Consider the following 20,588-nt stretch of genomic DNA (forward strand, 5'->3'; position numbering starts at 1 on the left):
CGAGGCGGACAGATCACGAGGTCAGGAGATGGAGACCATCCTGGCTAACACGGTGAAACCCCGTCTCTACTAAAAAATACAAAAAATTAGACGGGCGTGGTGGCGGCACCTGTAGTCCCAGCTACTCGGGAGGCTGAGGCGGGAGAATGGCATGAACTCGGGAGGCGGAGCTTGCAGTGAGCTGAGATCACGCCACTGCATCCAGCCTGGGTGACAGAGTGAGACTCCTTCTCAAAAAAAAAAAAAAAAAAAAAAAAAAAAAGAAATTGAGAGGGTCTATAAAACTGAGTTGATGGGCTGGGTTTTTGTGCTGTGTAACCTAAGGGCACTTGGTAGAGAACCTCATGTTGGTGGCGAGGAGCTGGTGATGGTCATTGAGTAAAATTAACCTGCCCAGATTTTAGACTGTGCTTGATGAGGGGAATCTTCCTCTTTCCCCGCCCTTGATTCTGGATGTGTTGGAGTTTGATAGCCAAGCAAGGGGTTGTAAAATGTGCCGTTTTCCTTTTTGTTCTCTCATGTCTTCAGAAATCTCACATTCTCTGTGATAACTCCACGGAACAAATCTTCCATACCTGTCCCCTCCGGAAACAACCAAGTATCTCCAAGTGGCTTTCTTTTTCCAAGCCTTGTTCATCTTCAGAAATGAGTTGAATTTCTTGACACCAAATATTTCAACCCTAGATCACAGCCCTCACTTAAAGCAAATAAAATTTAAGGTCCATGTTTCTGATCTTTGGTTGGAGTTTGGCCTGTGATACCCATAACTTTCCTTTTGGGAGGAGGCAGTGTTTCTTCTTGTGAGGTTTGGCTTCAGGGCATTCTTCTTCCTTTTGAAAAGGTACAGCTTTTCTGTTGACCTTGAGCTTCACTGAGGTTTACCTCCCAGTCTCAGCCAGAAGGGAATGATTATTCCCTGCGGGGGTTAGTGTGCAAGGGGGTGTCAAAGGAAAGGCAGGAGCGGCTCGCAGAGACCTGCAGGCTCCCACCAAGTGTTTTTGTGCACATCCTCACTGGTTGGTCCTCACTGCCACTCTGGGACATCACGGTGACATCCCATTCTACAAACAAGGAGCCTGAGTCTCCAGAACAGCTCATCCAAGCTCATTCCACGAGTGGGGTCTAGAACTCCCTCCACCCACAATTCCGCCCCTCGCATGGTTTGAGGAACAATTTCAGCAGAAATAGAATAGTGAAACATGTTCCCTCTGCTTTTGTTCCTTATTTGTGCCCATATTGTGTGGTGTTTATGGGGGAAAAATTGATTTATGAGTGGAGCCTGGTTTAAAATAAAGGCAGAGCCTGGTTTTCATAGCAGGCATCACCGAGAGAGCTGTGATGATGTAAGGGAGCCCAGAGCCAGTGTGGATCGGGGGTGCTGGCTTGCTCAGCATGGAGACCAGCTGGAGGCCGCTGTGTGCAGCTCAGCTCTAAGGAGGGCCTGTGGCTGTCATTGGAAGATGGTTATGTTAATTGAGTCCTCGTAAATAGCTTGCTCCTTGGGAGGGCTAAGGAGGAAAATGTCAAATTTCATACATTCTTGTTGCACAAGAAATATCGGGGGAGGGGATTGAGGCTACACAAATCAATGGTCACTGCCCAGACCAGACCCAGAGGCTGGTGGCCTTGGGAGCCAAGATGGCCAGCCCTAAACATGGGTCGGTGCCACTGGCCGGGGTGTGCAAAAAGGAACCCACAGAAGGGCCAGAACAGAGGGTGACCCCCACCCCCAAAAAAAGCCAGACATGGGAGTCTGCCTCTTTTTTTTTTTTAATAGTAGAATGTTGGCGTTTGTGGAAGCTGATGGCTGATCTTTCCTTTGATTGCATGATTGAAATTCTACTTATCAATTTTTCAGGAAGCCATCTAATTATACAAATTAAAATTCAAAGGAAAGCAAAAAGAATGATTACGCCTCACTCGGGGATTGGGGGAGGAGGGTGTGAAACCCGTCTTGCCTCAGATTATAATGCTGTCATTTTTCATCTCCGAGGTCTTCACAAAAATTAACTGATTAATTCTCTTCCCCCCCTTGGATGATGCAGCTGACGTGGAATTCTGCTTTTACAACAGAGTCAAGGCGGGGCCAGACTGCAGTTTGACCATCAGAGCTTGCGCCTGGGCAAATGACAATTGCTGGCCGGAGCCTCCCTGGTCAGCCTCACCTAGAGTCACTTGTGGGGGTGGGGGGGGGGGATGGACAAAAGCTCAGATTGATAGGCTTGCCCCCCCCCATCCCCCCTCCAATAACTCTTAAGTTGGCTACAGTTAGGGACTCTTTTTGTGTGTGGTTGCCTTTCAGAAAGCCCAGCACTGGCCAGGCGCAGTGGCTCACACCTGTAATCCCAGCACTTTGGGAGGCTGAGGTGGGTGGATCAGTTGAGTTCAGGAGTTCGAGACCAGTCCAGGTAACATGGTGTGAAACCCCATCTCTTCAAGAAATGCAAAAATTAGCCAGGCATGTTGGCACATACCTGTAGTACCAGCTATTAAGGAGGCTGAGGTGGGAGGATTGCTTGAGCCTGGGAGGTTGAGGCTGCAGTGAGCCATGAGCTTGTCCCTGCATTCCAGCCTGAGTGAAGAGCAGACCCTGTCTCACCAAAAATAAAAAAGCCAACACTAGCAAAACCAGTTTTTAAAATACTACATCCACATGGATCTGCTCAAGGGTAACCCCACGCATTCTAGGACAACCTCCATCTCCTGACTGATCCGATATGGTCATTCCCCGTTTTGGGGGAACTTCCCAATCATTGAAAGGGTTTGGTATCTCAGGGATGTTACATTAATTATTTACGTGATTGGAAATTGTGCTTTTTCGTAGCTCTTTTATTGAAAATCACGTAATTATCGCCATAAATCTTTCGGATGCCTTTTCAGCCTCGTTGCTGGGAAATTAGCCATTAACTTACAGAAACCTGGTAGACCTGCAATCTGACCTTTTGATTAAGTAACTCTTAATGTTTTGCATAACTGATGACCATACATCATCATCCTCATTTCTACCCCTGGGGCCTCACTTTTGTCTTTTATCTCTCCTCTTTCTTTTTGCTAGATCACTGAGAATCACTTTTTCTGTGTGTGTGTATGTGGTTGTGGTGGTGTTCTTAAAATAAGACTGATTTAATTGTATTCCTTGGAAGAAAAAATACCGAAGACAATAGAGTGGGCCTTAAATGTTGTTTCCCAATTGAGATTCAAGCCTCCTTTTTTTTTTATTTTTTAAAGACAGAGTCTTACTCTGTCACAAGGTTGGAGTACAGTGGTGCAACCTCAGCTCACTGCAACCTCCACCTCCCAGATTCACATGATTCTTTTGCCTCAGCCTCCCGAGTAGCTGGGATTACAGGTGCCTGCCAGCATACCCGGCTAAGTTTTGTATTTTTAGTAGAGACGGGATTTTACCATGTTGGCCAGGCTGGTCTCAAACTCCTGACCTCAGGTGATCTGCCCGCCTCGGCCTCCCAAACTGCTGGGCTTAGAGGCGTGAGACACTGTGCCTGGCCAAAATTCATCAGGCCTTCTTGAATCAATGTAAAGAATGCAGTTCCAGAGCAGTGACTCAAAAGCGGGGATACTGGGGACAGCCGTTAATGATCTGGACCTCACCCAGCACATTGGTGACAGTCAGAGGCTTCCCAAGTGCTCAGATCGTGACCCTTCCAGAAGGAGGATGGGCAGCAGCTCCTCCTCCCCAGGCCGCAGTCAGGTCTCCCTCTAGAGAATCCCACATACCCCAAACCACATGGGAGACCTTTCTTGCCTCCTCCATCAGCCTCGCCTCTGCCTGAAACGTCATGGGGATGGTTACAGTCTCATGCTAAGAAATACTTCAGCCCACATAGCTGGGACCAAGTGTCAAGGCCAGCAGCCTGGGACCCTGCCCTTGCTGGTGCTGACTGTGGTCCCCTCCAGCTGCAAGGAAGGTTCAGGAAGGTGGCATCGGACGAACGTTGGTTAGGAGCTCTGGGACTTCCCACCCGTGTTCTCACGTGATAGGGTCAGGGTTTTGTGTTGTGCTGAGCTGTGGCTTTGACCCCTGACCCCTGCGCGGCTGTTTTGGAAAGCATTGTTGTGACTCACCTGGCAGAAGGCCCTGGCAGAGCCCCTCGAGTCGCCACAAGTGTGTGTCTGCATCTCAGTGCAAGTGCATTTGGGGCATGTCCAGCTGGCTGTCACTTGGTCTCTGCCACTGGAATACAATTTATTACACTTCAAATTGGTCAGTAAATTGGCATTTATAGCCCTAAAGTTAAAAGCAAGAGATCTGTTGGAATTTGCTGCTTCCAGAAATAACTGACGATTGTCTTGTGTGTATTCGCTTGCTTTCTATTATGAGATAAGAAGCAGGAGGCGGCTGAGTTGCACTTGGTGCAGCCTCCATTCCCAGTGCTTTGGGAAAAGAGCAAGTCCCATGTGTCCGCATGGCAGGTTCCCTTATAGAAAGTAGCAGTTAAGTCCCCAATGAGCTGTTGTCCTGTGCCCAGACGGTCTCCAGAGAGTAAGGATTCTTTTCTCCTTGTTTCAGGGTTCATAGTGGCGTCATGCACGCAGACTCCTGCGAGTTCCCCTAAGTTCTTAGAGGACTGCTTTGCCTTTGATCTGAGAGTTGCAAAGTTCCATAAAGAATGGCCCTTGTGGATAAGCACAAAGTCAAGAGACAGCGATTGGACAGAATTTGTGAAGGTAAGAGCGTGTTTGGCGGTTTTTACCAAACATACGTAGTCCCTCACTCACATCTTTGCTGGCTGCTCCCTTGAGTTGGCTGTGCCACCCCGCCCCCAAGCCAGAGTCCCTCCTCCGATTCCAACACTGCACTCCATTGGCACCCTCTGCTGGGTGTCCTTGGCCGTGGGCCTCGCCTTGGCTTAGGACAAGGCCTGGCTTCTGGGGCGGGGTTGGGGACTAGGAGGACAGTTTCAGGGCCGGTGGGCCCTGAGGTCCATGTCTTCTGTGTACCTAAGGTTATTTTGCATATAAAAGATGATGTTGATTAGGACCATCTTTTTTCACTTCCTGAAATCTCAAGACTTTACCTGTTTTTGATTAAGATATTTACAATGCTGAATTCCCTGAAACCATGAGATTCCTGAAGAGCCCAGCATTGCCCCTCGTGGTATGTTCGTGTCCCTGGTATCTTTGGAAATGTCTGGAAGTGTTCTATTCATGAAAGGAAAAATAAACATAATTAAAATGTAATGGAAACCTGGGGACAAAACTCTGAAGTGTTGATTAAGCACTGCGCTCTTCAGCTAGCGGGTGGTAAGAAGCCACCATGTGGATTCGGGTTTAGGGGTGAGTGCACCTGCCAGACGGGATCAGTGCTACAGGGCTGCTCTTTGCTCAGGGTGACTGCTGGTACTGCCCTACAGGGTGGCTCTCGGAGGGAAGCGAAGGTGGCTCCGCAGCCCCCTCTGCACCCTTCACGCACACACTGAAGTTTAGTAGCTGACCCACCAGTCTGCGGACAGGAATACACAACCCACAGGCCTTCCCCTGCAGCTGTCCATATGGAATTGTCTGTCCTATAAGTAGATGTGGTTCACACCACACAGAGTGGGAACATCATAGACATTCTGCTGAGTGACTCCACGGCCCCACAGAACTCTGCGCTGCAAGATCACAAAAGCACTGACCTTCCTGGTGTTCAGTATAAGGAGTTTGGCATTAAAGGGTTTTTTTAAAGTAAACATTCACAAATTATAAAAACCTACACAGAGGTTGGTAGGCTAGTACAGTGAACACCAATATTCCATTCAGTTTTCCAGATGTCTTTGAGGGGAGATAAAGATAGAGATATACATGTAAATAGACGCTGTGTGAGTAGATGATGGATTTTCTTCCAGAACCATCTCAAAAAATGCAGGGGCAGCACTTTACTCTGGACTGCCTATGGCATGGCACCTTTTATCCAATTTCCTACATGCTTCCAATACCGGAACGAACCCCAGGAATCTAACCTCAGGGACAGTATTGTCTAGTATAGGCTGCTTATTCGCATTTCCTCCACGTCTCTTTGCCTGTGCAATAGATAAGAGTCATGCATTGTGTTTAGTTGTTACATCTCTCTAGTCTCCTTAGTCTGAAATTATCCCCTGGGCTTTTTTGACTTTCAGAGACATTGGACTTATTGAAGAGCCCAGGCCCCATTGATTTGTAGACTATTCCACAGTATGGGTTCACCAGATTGTATGGGGAGTTGTAAAATTTACTCTTGACTTCCAGTGTAAAGGTGCTCGATTGAGGTTACTGAGTACTTGCTTCTGGAACACTCTCATGACTCAGCTTTCCAAGGTTGGTAGCAGGAATGCCTCTGGGGCTGACTTCACCTCCGGCACCCGAGATTCTCCAGGGGTGTTGCATCAGAAACTAGAATGGGATTGAAGAGCCAGCAGCGTTTCCTCTCTGTGTTTCCATGGCTGTATAAACCTGACTTGAGCAAAACCGTTGTCTGCTTGCAGACCCTCTGTCCCATCCAGACAGGTGCTGAAGGATGGTTCACCAACCTTCTCACTCCCTTCATGTGTAATAGGAAATTTTCAGCCAATTTTTTATAACAGAAGTTTGCGTTACCTTGTCTATGCATAGTGTTCCAGATACATTTGCAGTTAATGTATTTTAAATTTCTCAATAACTATCAACGCAGACAGGCCAAAATGCAGTTACTCCAATGTTGGTCACCATCTATATGTCAGCTCCCTGGCCATCTCATTAAGTACTCACAGTTGGTCCCAGGTGCTTTGTTGGTGCTCCTCCTGTGTATAAGCTGACTTAGTCCTTGTGGCACCTGTTATGGGTCAGGACAGGTGGCACCCATCTCACAGGTGCTGCCGGAGAGGTGCTGAGCAGTAGGCAGTTTGCACCCAGGAACCCGGGCAGTGTGTTTTTTTGTTTGGCCTTCTCTCATATCAGCTCCTTGGATTCAGCTCTTTCTTCTGTTCTGAAGGCCTTGAACATCTAACACACACACACATACACACACACACACACTCCCTCTAGCTTTGAATTCTCGCTGTGTCTCTGTTCTGTCAACTACTTGTAGAATGTTCTGTATTGATATGCAGAGATCCTGTCAAACTGTTTTTTTCTCCCTCCCCACTGCCTACACCTGACACAAGGACTTCCGCATCCCTTAGGTTTGTTTGTTTTCCATCTAAATGATTAAAAGCATGAAGCTGCCGTGTTCTGCTGTGCTTACCCGGTCTGCTCCCAGGCTTGTAGGAACTTTGTCTTCCTGTTCTTGGTGTCTGGATACACCAGCTCCTTCAGATTCATCCCCTCCCGCCTGCTACACAATCCCAATATCAAGCCCTGGTCGTGGGTCCCCAGGCTGGAATCAAGCAGGCCTCTCCAGGGTCCCACTCCAGGTACTCCGGTGGAATCTGAGCATCACCCCTGCACAGATACTTCTACAACCTTTCCCTGTTTCCTAAGGCCTGTCCAGCCCCTTCCTCCTTGAAACTTTCAAAGCAAGAAAAAGTGGCATGGAGCTTGATCATTCTGTGTGCCCAGAATCTGCCGTGGGGATTCACTCCGCCAGGCTGTGTCTCCACTCTGAGAGCAGGACACAGACAGTCTTTGGGACTCCAGCCAAATGAGCTGGAATAATGGTCTTTCTTTCTAACCAACGTAAAAGCCAGATTTTAATTTTTTTAATGTAACTCTTTGAGTTTGGTATTTATAATTTGTTCCTTTTTTTTCTGATGCCTACTATCAAACAATCCTATAATACCATGTAAGAATTATTACGAAGGAGCCCTCTCATACCATAGGCTGATCAGGACAAGATGGTGGTCTCCTCATTCTCAAGTATAATTGCGATTTTCCTACCTGTTTAATTTGCTGACATGATTGACATTGTGAACTGCACCAGCTGGAGGGTTTTAGTACCTGCCTTATTGCATTATGCCAGAGCTCATTTGGTTTGCCCCAAACATTTATTGGTTGGAAATGAGGGCTGGCTAACAATCACTCAGCATTGCAAAGGGAACCCAGAAGAGCATCTTGCAGAGCCCTGGGTTTGTAAAACTTAATAAACCACAATGGCTGTTGTTGGTGGTGACTTTTTGTTAGAGCTGCTTCTTGTGGGTTATGATAGAATCAGTCCATAAACACTGCTCCCCTTTCCTGTGGCTGTTGCGATTGCAACTTGAAAAAAGTATGTGTTTCATTTTACTGCATTTTGTTCGAATGTGTTAGAGACGTGGAATATGGTCCCGAGGATGGTATCAGCTGAGTTGTGATTAGTCCCCTTGTAACATGACTCAGGGAGGGTGCTTCTCCATTTCCTCTGCAAAAAATAAAAGGGACCTCCTCTTAAATAAACAAGCTCATGAAACATTCCGCACCTCTGGAATGTTCTCACGACCACAGAGGATAAAAGGAATGAGAACGATGAGCTGGTTGGATGGATATGAGGAAAAAGGAGACAAGCTGGTTTCTGTGAAACACATAGATAGTTAGAAATTCTGGGAATCTCATTCTGCATCATCTTTGTCACAGAGGAGGATGAGAAGTCTGAGAAGATGCTGCCGGGATGAGGTGGAAGGGAGCTTCCCCAGTGGGTTTCTTCTGTGTCATGGGCTCTTCTGCTCTTCTCAGTGGGTTGAAATTGCCATTGTGGAAGCACATCTCAGTGGGATGTGCCCCCAAGAAAGGTCACTCATATGTATAAGGAACAAAGACAGGCGCCTCCAGGGTCACCAAGGTTACTGAAGTGGTCTAGAAGTCCAGAGGGAGGCTCTTCCCTTCTTCCAGCAGCCTCCTTGCCTGGCAAACACCCATCAGAGCCTCCAGGCTGAGAGAGTGACTTTCTCTTTCCCCGAGGAAAGAACATAATCCACACAGTGTTGACAAATGGTTTTGTTTGGTATTTGAGATTTTATTTGTTTTGTTCTGGGTAGCTGTTTTCTTTTTATCTATCATTGTAAAAATGCATTATAAAATCAGAACTTGTTTTGTTTTTGTTTGTTTTTTAAAGCACTTTGAGCACTTTGTAAAGAAACAGTTGAAGCCTTCCTATAGGTAGTCCACAAACAGTTCTAATAAATAACTTTAAATAGCCCCAAAATGTGGATTTTAAAAATGGGATTCATAATGTTGCTATACATTATAATTATATGTTGGGATCAGGCAATTATGCACATTTCCAGCAATTATGTGATTAGCTGTAATTACATTAGCTATGTAAATATACAATAGTCAACTAGACATGCCTTAAAACTCCAAAGCACAAATGAACATACCCAAACAATCTTATGCAAAGGTAAAGGTTCAGGAAACAGCCAAGGCAAAGCTTCACAGGCAAAAGTGCAGTTCTTTGCAAGGGGTAAAGTTTCATGTTTTGCCTTATCTGTCCCCGGCTTTAAGAGAAACTCAGAGTGGGGACCCCTCCCCAGGGAACCCCTCACCCCACCTGTTCCTCCACCGACTCTGGGGATGGGGTTCGTAGACTGCCCTCCCATTCTGCAGCTGTGAATCAGGTTCAGTGTTTTATTTCTCTGTTGTTATTCATTTCTCAAGCACAAACATAAGCTTCTCTTTGCACCAGTCAGTTTGGTGATGGGCGGATGTCTTCATACTCACCACTTTTTTCTAATAGCAACATGTTAAGGCCGCTTTCTTTTATTTTGGGGGCCAGGGCTGTGTAGTGCAATTGGAGTCTGTGGCTGGGGTTTGGGGATTCATCACCATCTTCTAGCTTGGCTCTGTAGCTGCAGTTTTCAGCTCCTGCCCCCACCACAGTGAATCGTGCTGTCTCCCTGGTTGGTGGTGCCCTGTCTCCATCAATGATTGAGTTTAAACCTCCCACAGTGTGGCCCGGAGCCCCTGGGGTTGGCTGCCTGGGGCTTTACTCTCAGTGCCTGTCCTCTTGGTCCCGGCACCTTTGGGAAAAGAGCGTCTCTAGTTTCAGGCCAAGTCAGTGCCTTGTGGGAAGCAGTGTCTGGGGCGGGCGGGGGGGGGGGGAAGGAGTGCCTCAGGGGGACAGTGCATTGGTAGTCTCCGTGTTTGGAGGAGGCCCCCGGGGTAGCCAGACAGCAGCAGACAGCAGCCCGCACGAATGCGGAGAACCTTCTGTGCTCTTCACACAGCTCAACCTAATTGACAGGTATTTGGGGTGACTGTGAACCAGAACCCCAAGATACATTTTGCTGCCAGCTTCTTGCCCTCTCTCCTTTTCCAGAACGTACAGTGTTAAGCTGTGAAATGAGACTCCTCTCTGATTGGTTTCTACCGCTTGGCTGTCTTGCTACTAAAGCTCAGGCACTTTGGCATGCGCGCTCGAGGGCGTTCCTCTGTCTCTGTGTCATCTCCATCTACAGAGTGACCTCACGTGCCTTTCTCACCCCTTCCACATCCAGCAGGAGCCTGGCTGAGCACCCCAGCTGGGCTGTGAAGACGCCAACAGGGGAGAGCATTCTGGGTGTCCAGCGCTGGGGGCACAGTGGGATCCCACACTCCCTGTCCCTCCAGCCTGTTTCTCATCACCTGAGGGTTTTGTTTTCCGCCTTCTGGTTGAAGAGATGTCTGTGCCAGGAGGGTCCCTCCCTTCCCATTTGCAACCTGGATGGATGACGCAGATTTTTCCGAGACTTGGGAGTGAGGCGGAGAGTCAGTTCTTCCGTATGATAAGAAAGGCTGACGGTCCCATCAAGGCCCGTGTGCTGAAACTCGTCCATGTGCAGGCTCAGGTGGAGCGGGTCCCTGTGAGGCAGCCATTCGTATTTGGGCGGTGGGTACTTTGCCTAGCTTAGTGCCCACCATGCCCAGGCTTGCAAATGGGGCTGTGTGGGCTTTAATGTGGGCTCAGGCTCAGAGGGCTGAAGTGGTTGTGGGGAGGGGCTTCTGGGGACTGTGTCCATGTCTCTGTCGTTTTTCCCCATCACACCATACACTCCCTTGAGGCCAGCCGTCCGTCACCATCGAGTCATAGTCGACAGTTTGATTTACAGCCCGGGTGTCAAACGAAATGAAAAGCACGTGATGAATGGAGGGAGTACGTGCCGTAGAGGGAGGGGTGTGTTCTGCTCCGCAGGTCAGGGGCTAAGCGGCCATGCCGTGGCCTGTCTCTGCAGGCGCATGTATTCCCTGGATTATTTTTGGAGTGTTTTTCTCATCTTGATGAGTGGCAGATTTTTTGAACTAAGGAAAAAGTGACAGAATTAGACTGAGAAAGGTTCATGGGGGAGGGCTGGCTGAGCCAGCCCTGGTGAGCATTGCTAACAAAACCACAGGAAGGAAGAAGTCCTGGAATCTTCTGATCCCAGGACAGTCGAGGAGACCTCAAACAGTGGAGTGTGATGGGGCGGGCCACCATGGAGGGGAGGTGGAGACTTTGGGAATCTGCAGGAAAAGCTGCCAAAGAGCGGAAGGGATGGTGCTCAGGTGCTGTCCAGAGCTGAGCACAGCCTCTCGAGGTTGAGTGTGTTCCATTGCTAGAAATGGGAATCCTGACATGGTCCAAGGTGAGGCCTCTCCTGCAGCCCAGCTGGGGTCCCATTGCACACTTTGGCTCCACCAACACTTTCAAAATGCGCGGTGCAAGAGAATAGGCTTGCTTTTTTTTTTTTTTTTTTTTTTTTTTTTTTTTTTGAAACCCCATAATGAGTGGTCTAATTTTCATACTGCAGTTCTCAGGAAGCTTTACAATATAGTTAAGAAATTGAGTCAGAAGCAATGTGCAGGCCTTTGTTTTCACTTCCCATGGCTAAATACTGAGAGACATGGGGGCTGGGGCTTCTTAGGATGCAGCTAATCTGGAAAAGGCTGGGTTGGTTCAGACACTCGACGTCACTCTCCTGACTTCCTTTGGCGCGTTGCGCCGGTGTCCAAGCCTCTGCGCCCCAGGCCCGGAAATTGGTGAGAGCACTCAGTGTGCAAGCAAGGGCGCGGTGCCACTCGGCCCCTTTGATACCTGAAACGATGTCTGGGCAGTTTTGCTAATTGTTGCTGTGTGCTTGTGTGATTTAGATGAAGGCTGCTTTAAAACCCAGCCAGACTTTGTGTTTGCTATGTAACCGGTGCATTCCGTGTGGCCTCCCACCCTTTGTGTTAGATGAGCTAAGTTGGTTACTTTGAGTTGAGGACGTTTGGGGGCAGGGGGTAGGGGGTTGATGAGAGGAAAGAAATTTTTATTTATTTATTTATTTTTTTGAGATGGAGTCTCGCTCTGTTGCCCAGGCTGGAATGCAATGGTTCTGTCTTGGCTCACTGCAACCTGCACCTCCCGGGTTCCAGCGATTCTCCTGCCTCAGCCTCCCAAGTAGATGGGATTACAGGCGCCCGCCACCACGCCCTGCTAATTTTTGTGTTTTTAGTAGAGATGGGGTTTCGCTGTGTTGGCCAGGATGGTCTCCATCTCCTGACATCAGGTGATCCGCCCCCCTCAGTCTCCCAAAGTGCTGGGATTACAGGCGTCAGCCACCGCACCCGGCCCAAGAAAACTTTTTTAATGGCACAAATTCCACAACACTTACCTTGACAGAAACATACAAAATTCCAACACAGGCTGTCCACATTTAAAAGCAGGAAATGGATGTGCCATAGGCCGATTTTTCTGCCCTGTGTCTGGCAGAAAACCGTGTTACCCGCTAACTTCTGCAGCCTCCCTAGGGAGGCACTGGCTGTGGGAGACGCAGAGGGCACTGTGGTGCCTGGGATCCGTCCTGGGATGCAGCAGGCACCGAAGAGCCTCCTGAGATGTTATTTCCGCCATCACCTTCAGAGCTGCCCTGGCCCTTAGTGTTGGTGGAGGCAGGATCAGGGAATGGAAGCCCAGGCAGGTGCAGGACCCCCCTGGGGAAGCTGTTCCCTAAGTTGGGGTTGGCTGCCTCCTGAGGATGAGCTATCCCCTGAGAAGGCTTTGAGACAGACCTGGCAGCCCACCGAGTGGGCAGGTGACAACACAGTTAAGAGGGACACGTCATTGAGCCAAATGGCCCTCATGTTACTGCAACCTTCCGACTCACTGATCCCACCTGTTCTTATTTTTCTATAAAAGTTAGAATTAGACCCCAGAGTCGTGTTTTCCCACTCATTTCAAGCAGTTTTCTGCATGATTATTCCAGTGGGAACAGGAAATGCTTGTTGGCAGTTTGTCCAAAGACTGCCCCGTCAGAGGTTACCCACTGATCATCCCCATCCTGGCCTCTCTTCCCAGCTCTTCTGGAACTGTCTGGATCCATCTCTGGATCTCTGTAGGTCTCTGTTGTTAACTGACACCTTGTGTCGCACAGGGACTTCGGAATTGGCTTTGGGCAGACATCGCGTCTCTCCCTGACGCAGCTGTCGGGTTATTCTACACAACCGGCTTTTTCTTGGGTTCATTTTGTCTGCAAGAGAGTTTGGGTTTATCTTTCTTAATTTTCAGGAGATGATTTTTTATGTTATGCAATCATCTTATTTTTACTTGACATAATTTCTATAGTGAGGGTTTTGGCAGAATTAAAAAATTAAGCCTGTGAGATGTATTACTCCAATGGGTCCCATCTCATTTTTAGTCAACATGAGAATTTTTAAGAAAAGCAGTCCTTTTTAAAAGACTGGAGTGTGGCGTGGTGTGTGTGTGTGTGTGTGTGTGGTGTTTGTGTAACCAGAGTGTTTGGAAACGTGTGAGTCCAGTTACAGGTGTTTTTACCTAGCGCAGGAAAACATCTGTCATAATATTTGTCAAATCTCAGAGCCAAGGCTGTGCGAGTTTGTGTGGTTTCCAGGCAGAACAGGTTGGAAGTTGATAGAAATGGAAGCTGGGCCTCCTGGTTCAGTGGGAGGCTGACACCGCCCCAAAGCAGATCTTCCCACATCTGCCCTGCTCCTGCAATCACCCCTTAGACACCAGCTCAAGAACCTCTCTGAAGAATCATTACTGGTTTCTTAGGAGCTACCAGGTAAACATTCTTCTATAGAGCCCTGTTTACGTTTGAGAAGTTGCTGAGCTGAAAACCAGATAGCAAAGAAGCTGGTGAGTCAGCAGAGCTACCTTACCCTGCTACAAAAAAGACTTGGCATGGGGGATTTCCCCAGAATGCTCCAAGTTTATCCACCCATCTTTGAGGGGCGTGCCTGCACCATGAGTGGGGTCGCATAGTACTAACACCACATAAGGTCATGTTGTTCATTACAACAAGGAGAGGAAAGAAATTGGCAAGGTGGCTTAATCCTGAGGCGTTGGCTGGGCGCAGTGGCTCACGCCTGTAATCCCAGCACTTTGGGAGGCTGAGGCGGGTGGATCACCTGAGGTCAGGAGTTCGAGACCAGCCTGGCCCACATGGTGAAGTAGGTAGAGACATGGTAGTCTCTACTAAAAATATAAAAATTAGTTGGTGGCGCACACCTGTAATCCCAGCTACTTGTGAGGCTGAGGCAGGAGAATTGCTTGAACGCAGGAGGCAGAGACCGCAGTGAGCTGAGATCACGCCATTGCACTCCAGCCTGGGAAACAAGAGCAAAACTCGGTCTCAAAAAAAAAAAAAAAAAAAAAAACTGTGTCTCAAAAATAAAAAAAAAAAAAAAAAATTTAAAGACTGGTATTTCTCTTGAGAAGATTCTAGTAGAGTGCTAGATTGAGAGACATGTGGGTGAGGAACAGCACTCGGGTTTAATGCTTGGAGGTATGCATGTTGTCCATTTTAAAGTGCTTCCAATGTATACCACCTTTGTAGCTTCCTAATCACCAGCTTTTATTTTTGCTGTGAATTCTTCGTCATGGGAATCCTGCAGTTGCAGGGCAGGAACCTACCATGTTCGTCTGGGATGTTGTTTCTCTGGGACTGTGCTGTATGTTTAAGGAAATGTCTTAATACTTTGGGGCGCTCCTTTATCTAAATAATTGCTGTTCTTTGCATTATTGCGCCTGAAGTCCTTTGTGGACTCTGAAAACTTAATCCATGTGAATATGGAAAAGCATCTGCAGGATCTAAGCCTGCTGGAATTAGCCTTTTCATTCTGACATACCTAAAGGAAGATGAGATTTTCAGATGCAGCCGCTTCCCAGTTTTGCTTTGCAGTGTAAGGTTTAGTCACCCATCCTCCTGTTCCTGTGACCTCTGTTGCAGTCACTTTAAATCCCAGATTACACACGCCCTTCCCTGGCACTCCCCGGCCCCCCGGCAGTATGAGCCGATCTGTGTTTCACAGTAATAAGGTAAAGAATGCATTTGGACTTGAGCTCGGGAACCCGTTTGATTCACAACCAAAGAGTCATCTCAAAGCCAGATCTCAGTATTATCAAAGCATCAGGTTTCAGAGCTGGCCCTTTTTTGGGCTAGACATCCATGGCCTAGGATCATGTGTGGACCTTTTTCTGTTTACCCACATTTAATTTGTGTTTAGCTGTGCCACGGATTAACGTTTCATCACGGTGGATTAAGAGTGGACTGACATTGAAGCAGCCTTATTTTGCTTCTGTTACCTCTCAGGAATCAGTGGCAGTGGTGGGAACAGCCCCTTCCAGAGGGGGAGGCAGGGTTCATCCTAAAAGTACCCTAGTGCTTGGAAGAGGAGTATAAACCCGAGCTTCAGTGTGGAAGTAAATCCCAGTTGCAGCCTGGGAGGCCTGGATGGAGCAAGCCACTGGCTTCGTCAGTCTAACGAGATGTCACATGGAACAAAGCTTTAGGGGTTTTATTTAGCTCCTAATCCGCATGCTGAGAGAGCCCTGGTCCATGTGAGCACACCAGCCAGGAAGGGGGACCTGGCAGGCTGGGGACAGCCTCCTCTCTGGGACTGAGCTGTAAGGAACAGACCTCTCTGGCTATCATTGGGGAGTGAGGCAAAGTTACCGTGAGTCTTCTGTTTTGTCTGCTAAGGTTTCGGAGGATTAATAATTTAGGCCATGCTTTGAAACAGAAAACCCCCGGTTGGTTGTCCCTGCCGTCTCGGAAGGGTTAGCACACCGCCAGGTCTGTTTTTGATGTATGTAATTGAAGATTTATAAAGAAAAGCTTCTCCTCTGCCTCATCCGCAGTCATTTTTTTTCCAATGCCAGTTCCCAGCAGGCATATAAATATTGGTCGTTCTCAGAGCTGGGATGCTGCCGGGTGGTACGAGGGCCCCTGGGAGAACGCCGAGTCCCTGCGGCCTCTGAGGAGGAGAAGCTCCCTGATGTATGGCACAGCAGAGGGGACTTGGTTTGAGCCAAACCACCGACCACAGGAGGCTGCCCTGCCCGGGGCCGTCGAGCCCTACCTGTACCGGGAGGCCGTTTATAACTCAGTGGCTGCAAGAAAGGGGTCTACTCCTGACTTCACCTTCTACGACAGCAGACAGGCAGTGATGTCTGGTCGCAGCCCCCTGCTGCCACGGGATTACGACAGTGACCTGTCTGGAGCTGCTAGGGTACCCAAAGAGCCTCCCCTCTATCGGGACCCAGGAGTCAGCCGGCCGGTCTCCAGCTACGGAGTGCTTGGCAGCAGAACGTCATGGGATCCAATGCAAGGCCGGTCACCTGCCCTGCAGGACGCCGGTCACCTGTACCGGGATCCTGGAGGTAAAATGATCCCTCAGGGGCAGCGGACACAGAACAGGGCTGCATCCCCCGGGCGGTATGGACGGGAGCAGCCCGACACCAGGTATGGGGTGGAGGTGCCTGCTTACCCCCCCAGCCAAGTCTTCAGCGACATCAGCGAAAGACCCATTGACCCTGCCCCTGCCAGACAGGTGGCCCCGACGTGCCTGGTTGTGGACCCCAGTTCAGCTGCTGCCCCCGAGGGCAGCACAGGCGTGGCCCCAGGGGCCCTGAATCGAGGCTATGGGCCTGCCCGGGAAAGCATCCCATCCAAGATGGCTTACGAGACTTACGAAGCTGACCTGTCCACCTTCCAGGGTCCTGGTGGCAAGAGGACCGTGCCCCCTGAGTTCCTGGCCTTTCTGCGGGCAGAGGGGCTGGCAGAGGCCACGCTGGCAGCCCTACTGCAGCAGGGCTTTGACTCCCCGGCTGTCCTGGCTACCCTGGAGGACACGGATATCAAGTCTGTCGCACCCAACCTGGGCCAGGCCCGTGTTCTGAGCCGCCTGGCCAATAGCTGCAGGACTGAGATGCAGCTGCGGAGGCAGGACCGGGTGGGCCCGCTGCCCCGGGCGCGGTCCAGCAGCTTCAGCCACCGAAGCGAACTGCTCCATGGTGACTTGGCTTCTCTGGGCGCTGCGGCCCTGCAGCCCCAGCCTGCGGCTCCTCTGCAGACAGCGTCCCCCCGAGCTGGAGACCCGGCTCGCCGTCCCTCCAGCGCACCATCTCAGCACCTCCTGGAGACGGCGGCCACCTATTCTGCCCCTGGCGTGGGCGCCCATGCCCCCCACTTCCCCTCCAACTCCGGGTACAGCTCTCCCACCCCTTGCGCCCTGACAGCGCGTCTGAGCCCCACGTACCCCCTGCAGGCAGGGGTGGCCTTGACTAACCCGGGCCCCTCGAACCCCCTTCACCCAGGCCCCAGAACAGCTTACTCCACAGCATACACGGTGCCCATGGAACTGCTAAAGAGGGAGCGCAACGTGGCCGCCTCTCCCCTGCCCAGCCCTCACGGCAGCCCCCAGGTCTTGCGGAAGCCAGGTGCACCCCTGGGGCCATCCACCCTGCCGCCAGCCAGCCAGAGCCTCCACACGCCTCACTCACCGTACCAGAAGGTGGCCCGGCGTACGGGGGCGCCCATCATCGTGTCCACCATGCTTGCACCAGAACCAAGTAATACATCCTCCCCGCCTGCCCTGCCTGGGGACCTGGGGGGAGCAGGGGGGTGCGGGGTTGTGGAAGTTTGAACATAGGATGGCAAGCCCTCTGTCGCCAGGCCACACACACACACACCACCAAACAAGAAGGACGTATCACTGTGGCCAGTTGACACGGCCTCTCTTAGGTTAATGAGATTTGTGTGTCAGTCCAGATCTGCTGGGACAGCAGTGCCCTGTTCTTTAGTTGAGGTTGGGTTGATGTGTAGATCTCCCATTACAGTGGTAAAACTCAACTGTGTTTCTTGGAGAAAGTCGGAAGTCACTCAGAACAGACTGCAGCCTTGAGCTCACGAGGGGTGGCCTTTTCTCTAGTTCACACTAGGGAGCTTTGGAGAAGGCAGGAATGTTTCATCAAATGCTGGCTGTAAAGTGTGCATCCTCCATTTAGAAGGGCATGATCGTGTGGAAACGTACCTCTCACGGGTCCGCACGCCATATCAGAGGCAGTGATTACCCACCGTGGAGATGAAAATGTGTGTTTGCATACTTGTGGGTTAAACAAAGCAAGATGTTGAAATCCCTCAGAACTCAGTTTCAAAAACAGATTTAGTCTCTCATATCAGAAAATACAGTTGGGAATTCCGCTTGCTTGAAGGGAAGAATATATTTCCAAGTCCAGGAAAGGGAGAGTGATGGTAGGTGGTTTTCTTCACAACATGTGCCAGGTGTAATTTATGGCGTGTGTTTCCTTGGACATTGTGGATGAAGTCCTAGGTGGGCGTCCTCAGAACACCATTTAGAATTTTTATTTTAACTCTAGAGTCTTGACCAAAAATTTAAAATGTAAATCAGTTTTCTTCCTTTCAAACATCTTTCCTCCCCGCCTGCCTCCCCTACATAATTCAGAAAACAGAATCCTTTTCAAATGATTTTTTTTTTTCCAGAATAGCTTGTGAAAATCAGGATGAAACAATAAGATCTACCTTTTTGAAAATAGCCCTGAAGCAGCTGTAGGCGGGGACCGAGGTGCCGGACCTTACAACCCTGCAGAGACCACCTTCAGTTTCTCTGCCATCGCTGTGTGGCCCCTGTCTGCTATTAATATTACCTCCTAGAGATGACCTCCAGGCATTTTGCATTTTGTTTCTAAGTGGAGACTGAGCAACTGGCCTAATTTTCTGTTTTGTCGTATAGATTCTGATTTTGTCTCATGGATTTTTTTTTAAGTCTGATCACATCATTATCTGACTTTCTCAAATACATGTGCGGCAGGAGGGACGTCCGATAATTTTTCCGAGGGCCTATGCCTGCTCTCAGTCAAACATTCTTTCTTTGCAACCAACTAATTTGCATGGCGATGACATTTGTTGCTCCAGTAGTTTCATCTGATAATGGCCGGGCTTGCAAAGCGGATCCGAAAACATATTCCTTAATTATGTGTTGCTAAGTGACAGGAGGGTTTGGTCATAATCACAGAAAGATTATCTCCTCACCCAAGTCGTGGAAAGGTTTTGCTGAAGGAGGAACCTGTAAGATTGCCTTTTCTTTTCTTTTTCCTGTTTATTTTAGACTTGCCTTTTAACAAAAACATTCACCATTATTTGGGTATGGAGTGAGGGGTATTATATAAGTTGTTTGCAGTGTGATTGTTAACACGATGTTTTGCAGACCAGAGGATATTGATTTTTACTTAATTTGCGTGGCAGCAAGCCAGGGCCAGGGAAGTCTGCAGGCAGAAGCCAGCCAGCAAATCAAATGTCTCTGTTAAATGATCTACCCCATAGCTGCAGTTTCCCTCCGCATTCCTTATCGTGTGCTGATTGTGGCATTATACCCCACACCCTGTCGGGAAGGGGGCAGAGGCTGGCGTCCCTGGTAGCGCTTCAGCTGTGTACATGGCTGTACGTTTTGTACGGCAGGTTCCATGGAATCCGCAGTCAGATTTGGATCTGTCGGAGCCAGCAGGGAAAGTAGACGGTGTGTGTGTGGAGGATAATGTTTACATTTCAGGAAAGCACAGGCTGGGCGGTCCCGCCGGCCTCTGGTCCAGGACGCGGCCATCTGGAAATCCAGTGTTGCTCGTTCAGGACTCCGCCAGCCTGAATGCATCTTCGTTCTGGTGCCGCCTAACTCGAGTGCTTCCATCCCATCGGAGGGACAAGGAACGCTCTTCTGGAAGTTGACTCTCTTCTCCCCTTCGGGCCGAGCAGTGTTGGAGTGTTTACAGTGGGGTGGTTTGGGGTTTGGGGATTGTTTTCAGTATCTATTTTATTTTCGTATGCTTTGGCTATTTTTAACGTATGTTTGCTTTTTCTCGGTCCACAAACTACCTGCCGTATCTTGGTGGGTTTTGTGCATACACACAATAGGCTCCTATTTCTAGTCCAGTTCACTGAGCAAGCAGTCCAGAGTGACAAAGTGAGGAAGGCATATGCCGCGGGGACCCCAGTGTGGCCCGCCAGCCCCGGTGACACAGACAAATGGGGGCTCCAGGCCCACGTGAGTGGCAGCACCTGGCGGGTGGTGGGGTCGGCTGTCGCTCTCAGGCTGACCTGGCCAGCTATGGCACAAGTCGCGGAGCCCTCCGGTGGTGGCTGCGAGCCAGCAATCTCCCCGTGTCACGTGCTGTCACCCGAGCCCTGCCTGCACCAGATGCAGCAGGGAGCATCAGAAACAACGAACGAAAGAGGCTGCGGCCATTTTCATATCTTTGTCTTCACAAAATACAGCCAAGCCTGCAGCCTGCACAGGGCTCAGCTCAGGACACACCCTGGGGGCAAAGTTTCAGATGTGAGAAACGCAGTCCCAGCCCAAAGAGCCACAAAAAGATCTTTCTGAGCTTTTTCCATTTTCTTCCAGCCGTTTTTCTTGATGCAACTGGATTAATGGGGCACACGTGACCCCTGTCTAGTTGCTGGGGTCAC

The 20,588-nt window shown here is 49.5% G+C and overlaps 1 protein-coding gene across 11 annotated transcripts in view; it reads left to right on the forward strand.

The window, feature by feature from the left end:
* The window catches only part of CTBP2 (C-terminal binding protein 2), a 173,972-nt gene that overhangs the window by 118,248 nt on the left and 35,136 nt on the right, over positions 1-20,588 (forward strand). For 10 of the 11 annotated variants that reach the window (XM_030805703.1, XM_030805720.1, XM_030805747.1 and 7 more), the window contains one exon: positions 4,529-4,686. In XM_030805703.1, the coding sequence (XP_030661563.1) occupies positions 4,629-4,686 (58 nt within the window). In that variant the 5' untranslated portion in view covers positions 4,529-4,628. Of the gene's footprint in view, positions 1-4,528; positions 4,687-15,847; positions 17,678-20,588 lie in introns of those variants that run through there. The other variant, XM_030805699.1, reaches the window with a different exon arrangement.

This window comes from Nomascus leucogenys, chromosome 3 (genome assembly GCF_006542625.1).
Source record: "Nomascus leucogenys isolate Asia chromosome 3, Asia_NLE_v1, whole genome shotgun sequence".
Lineage (NCBI taxonomy): Eukaryota > Metazoa > Chordata > Mammalia > Primates > Hylobatidae > Nomascus > Nomascus leucogenys.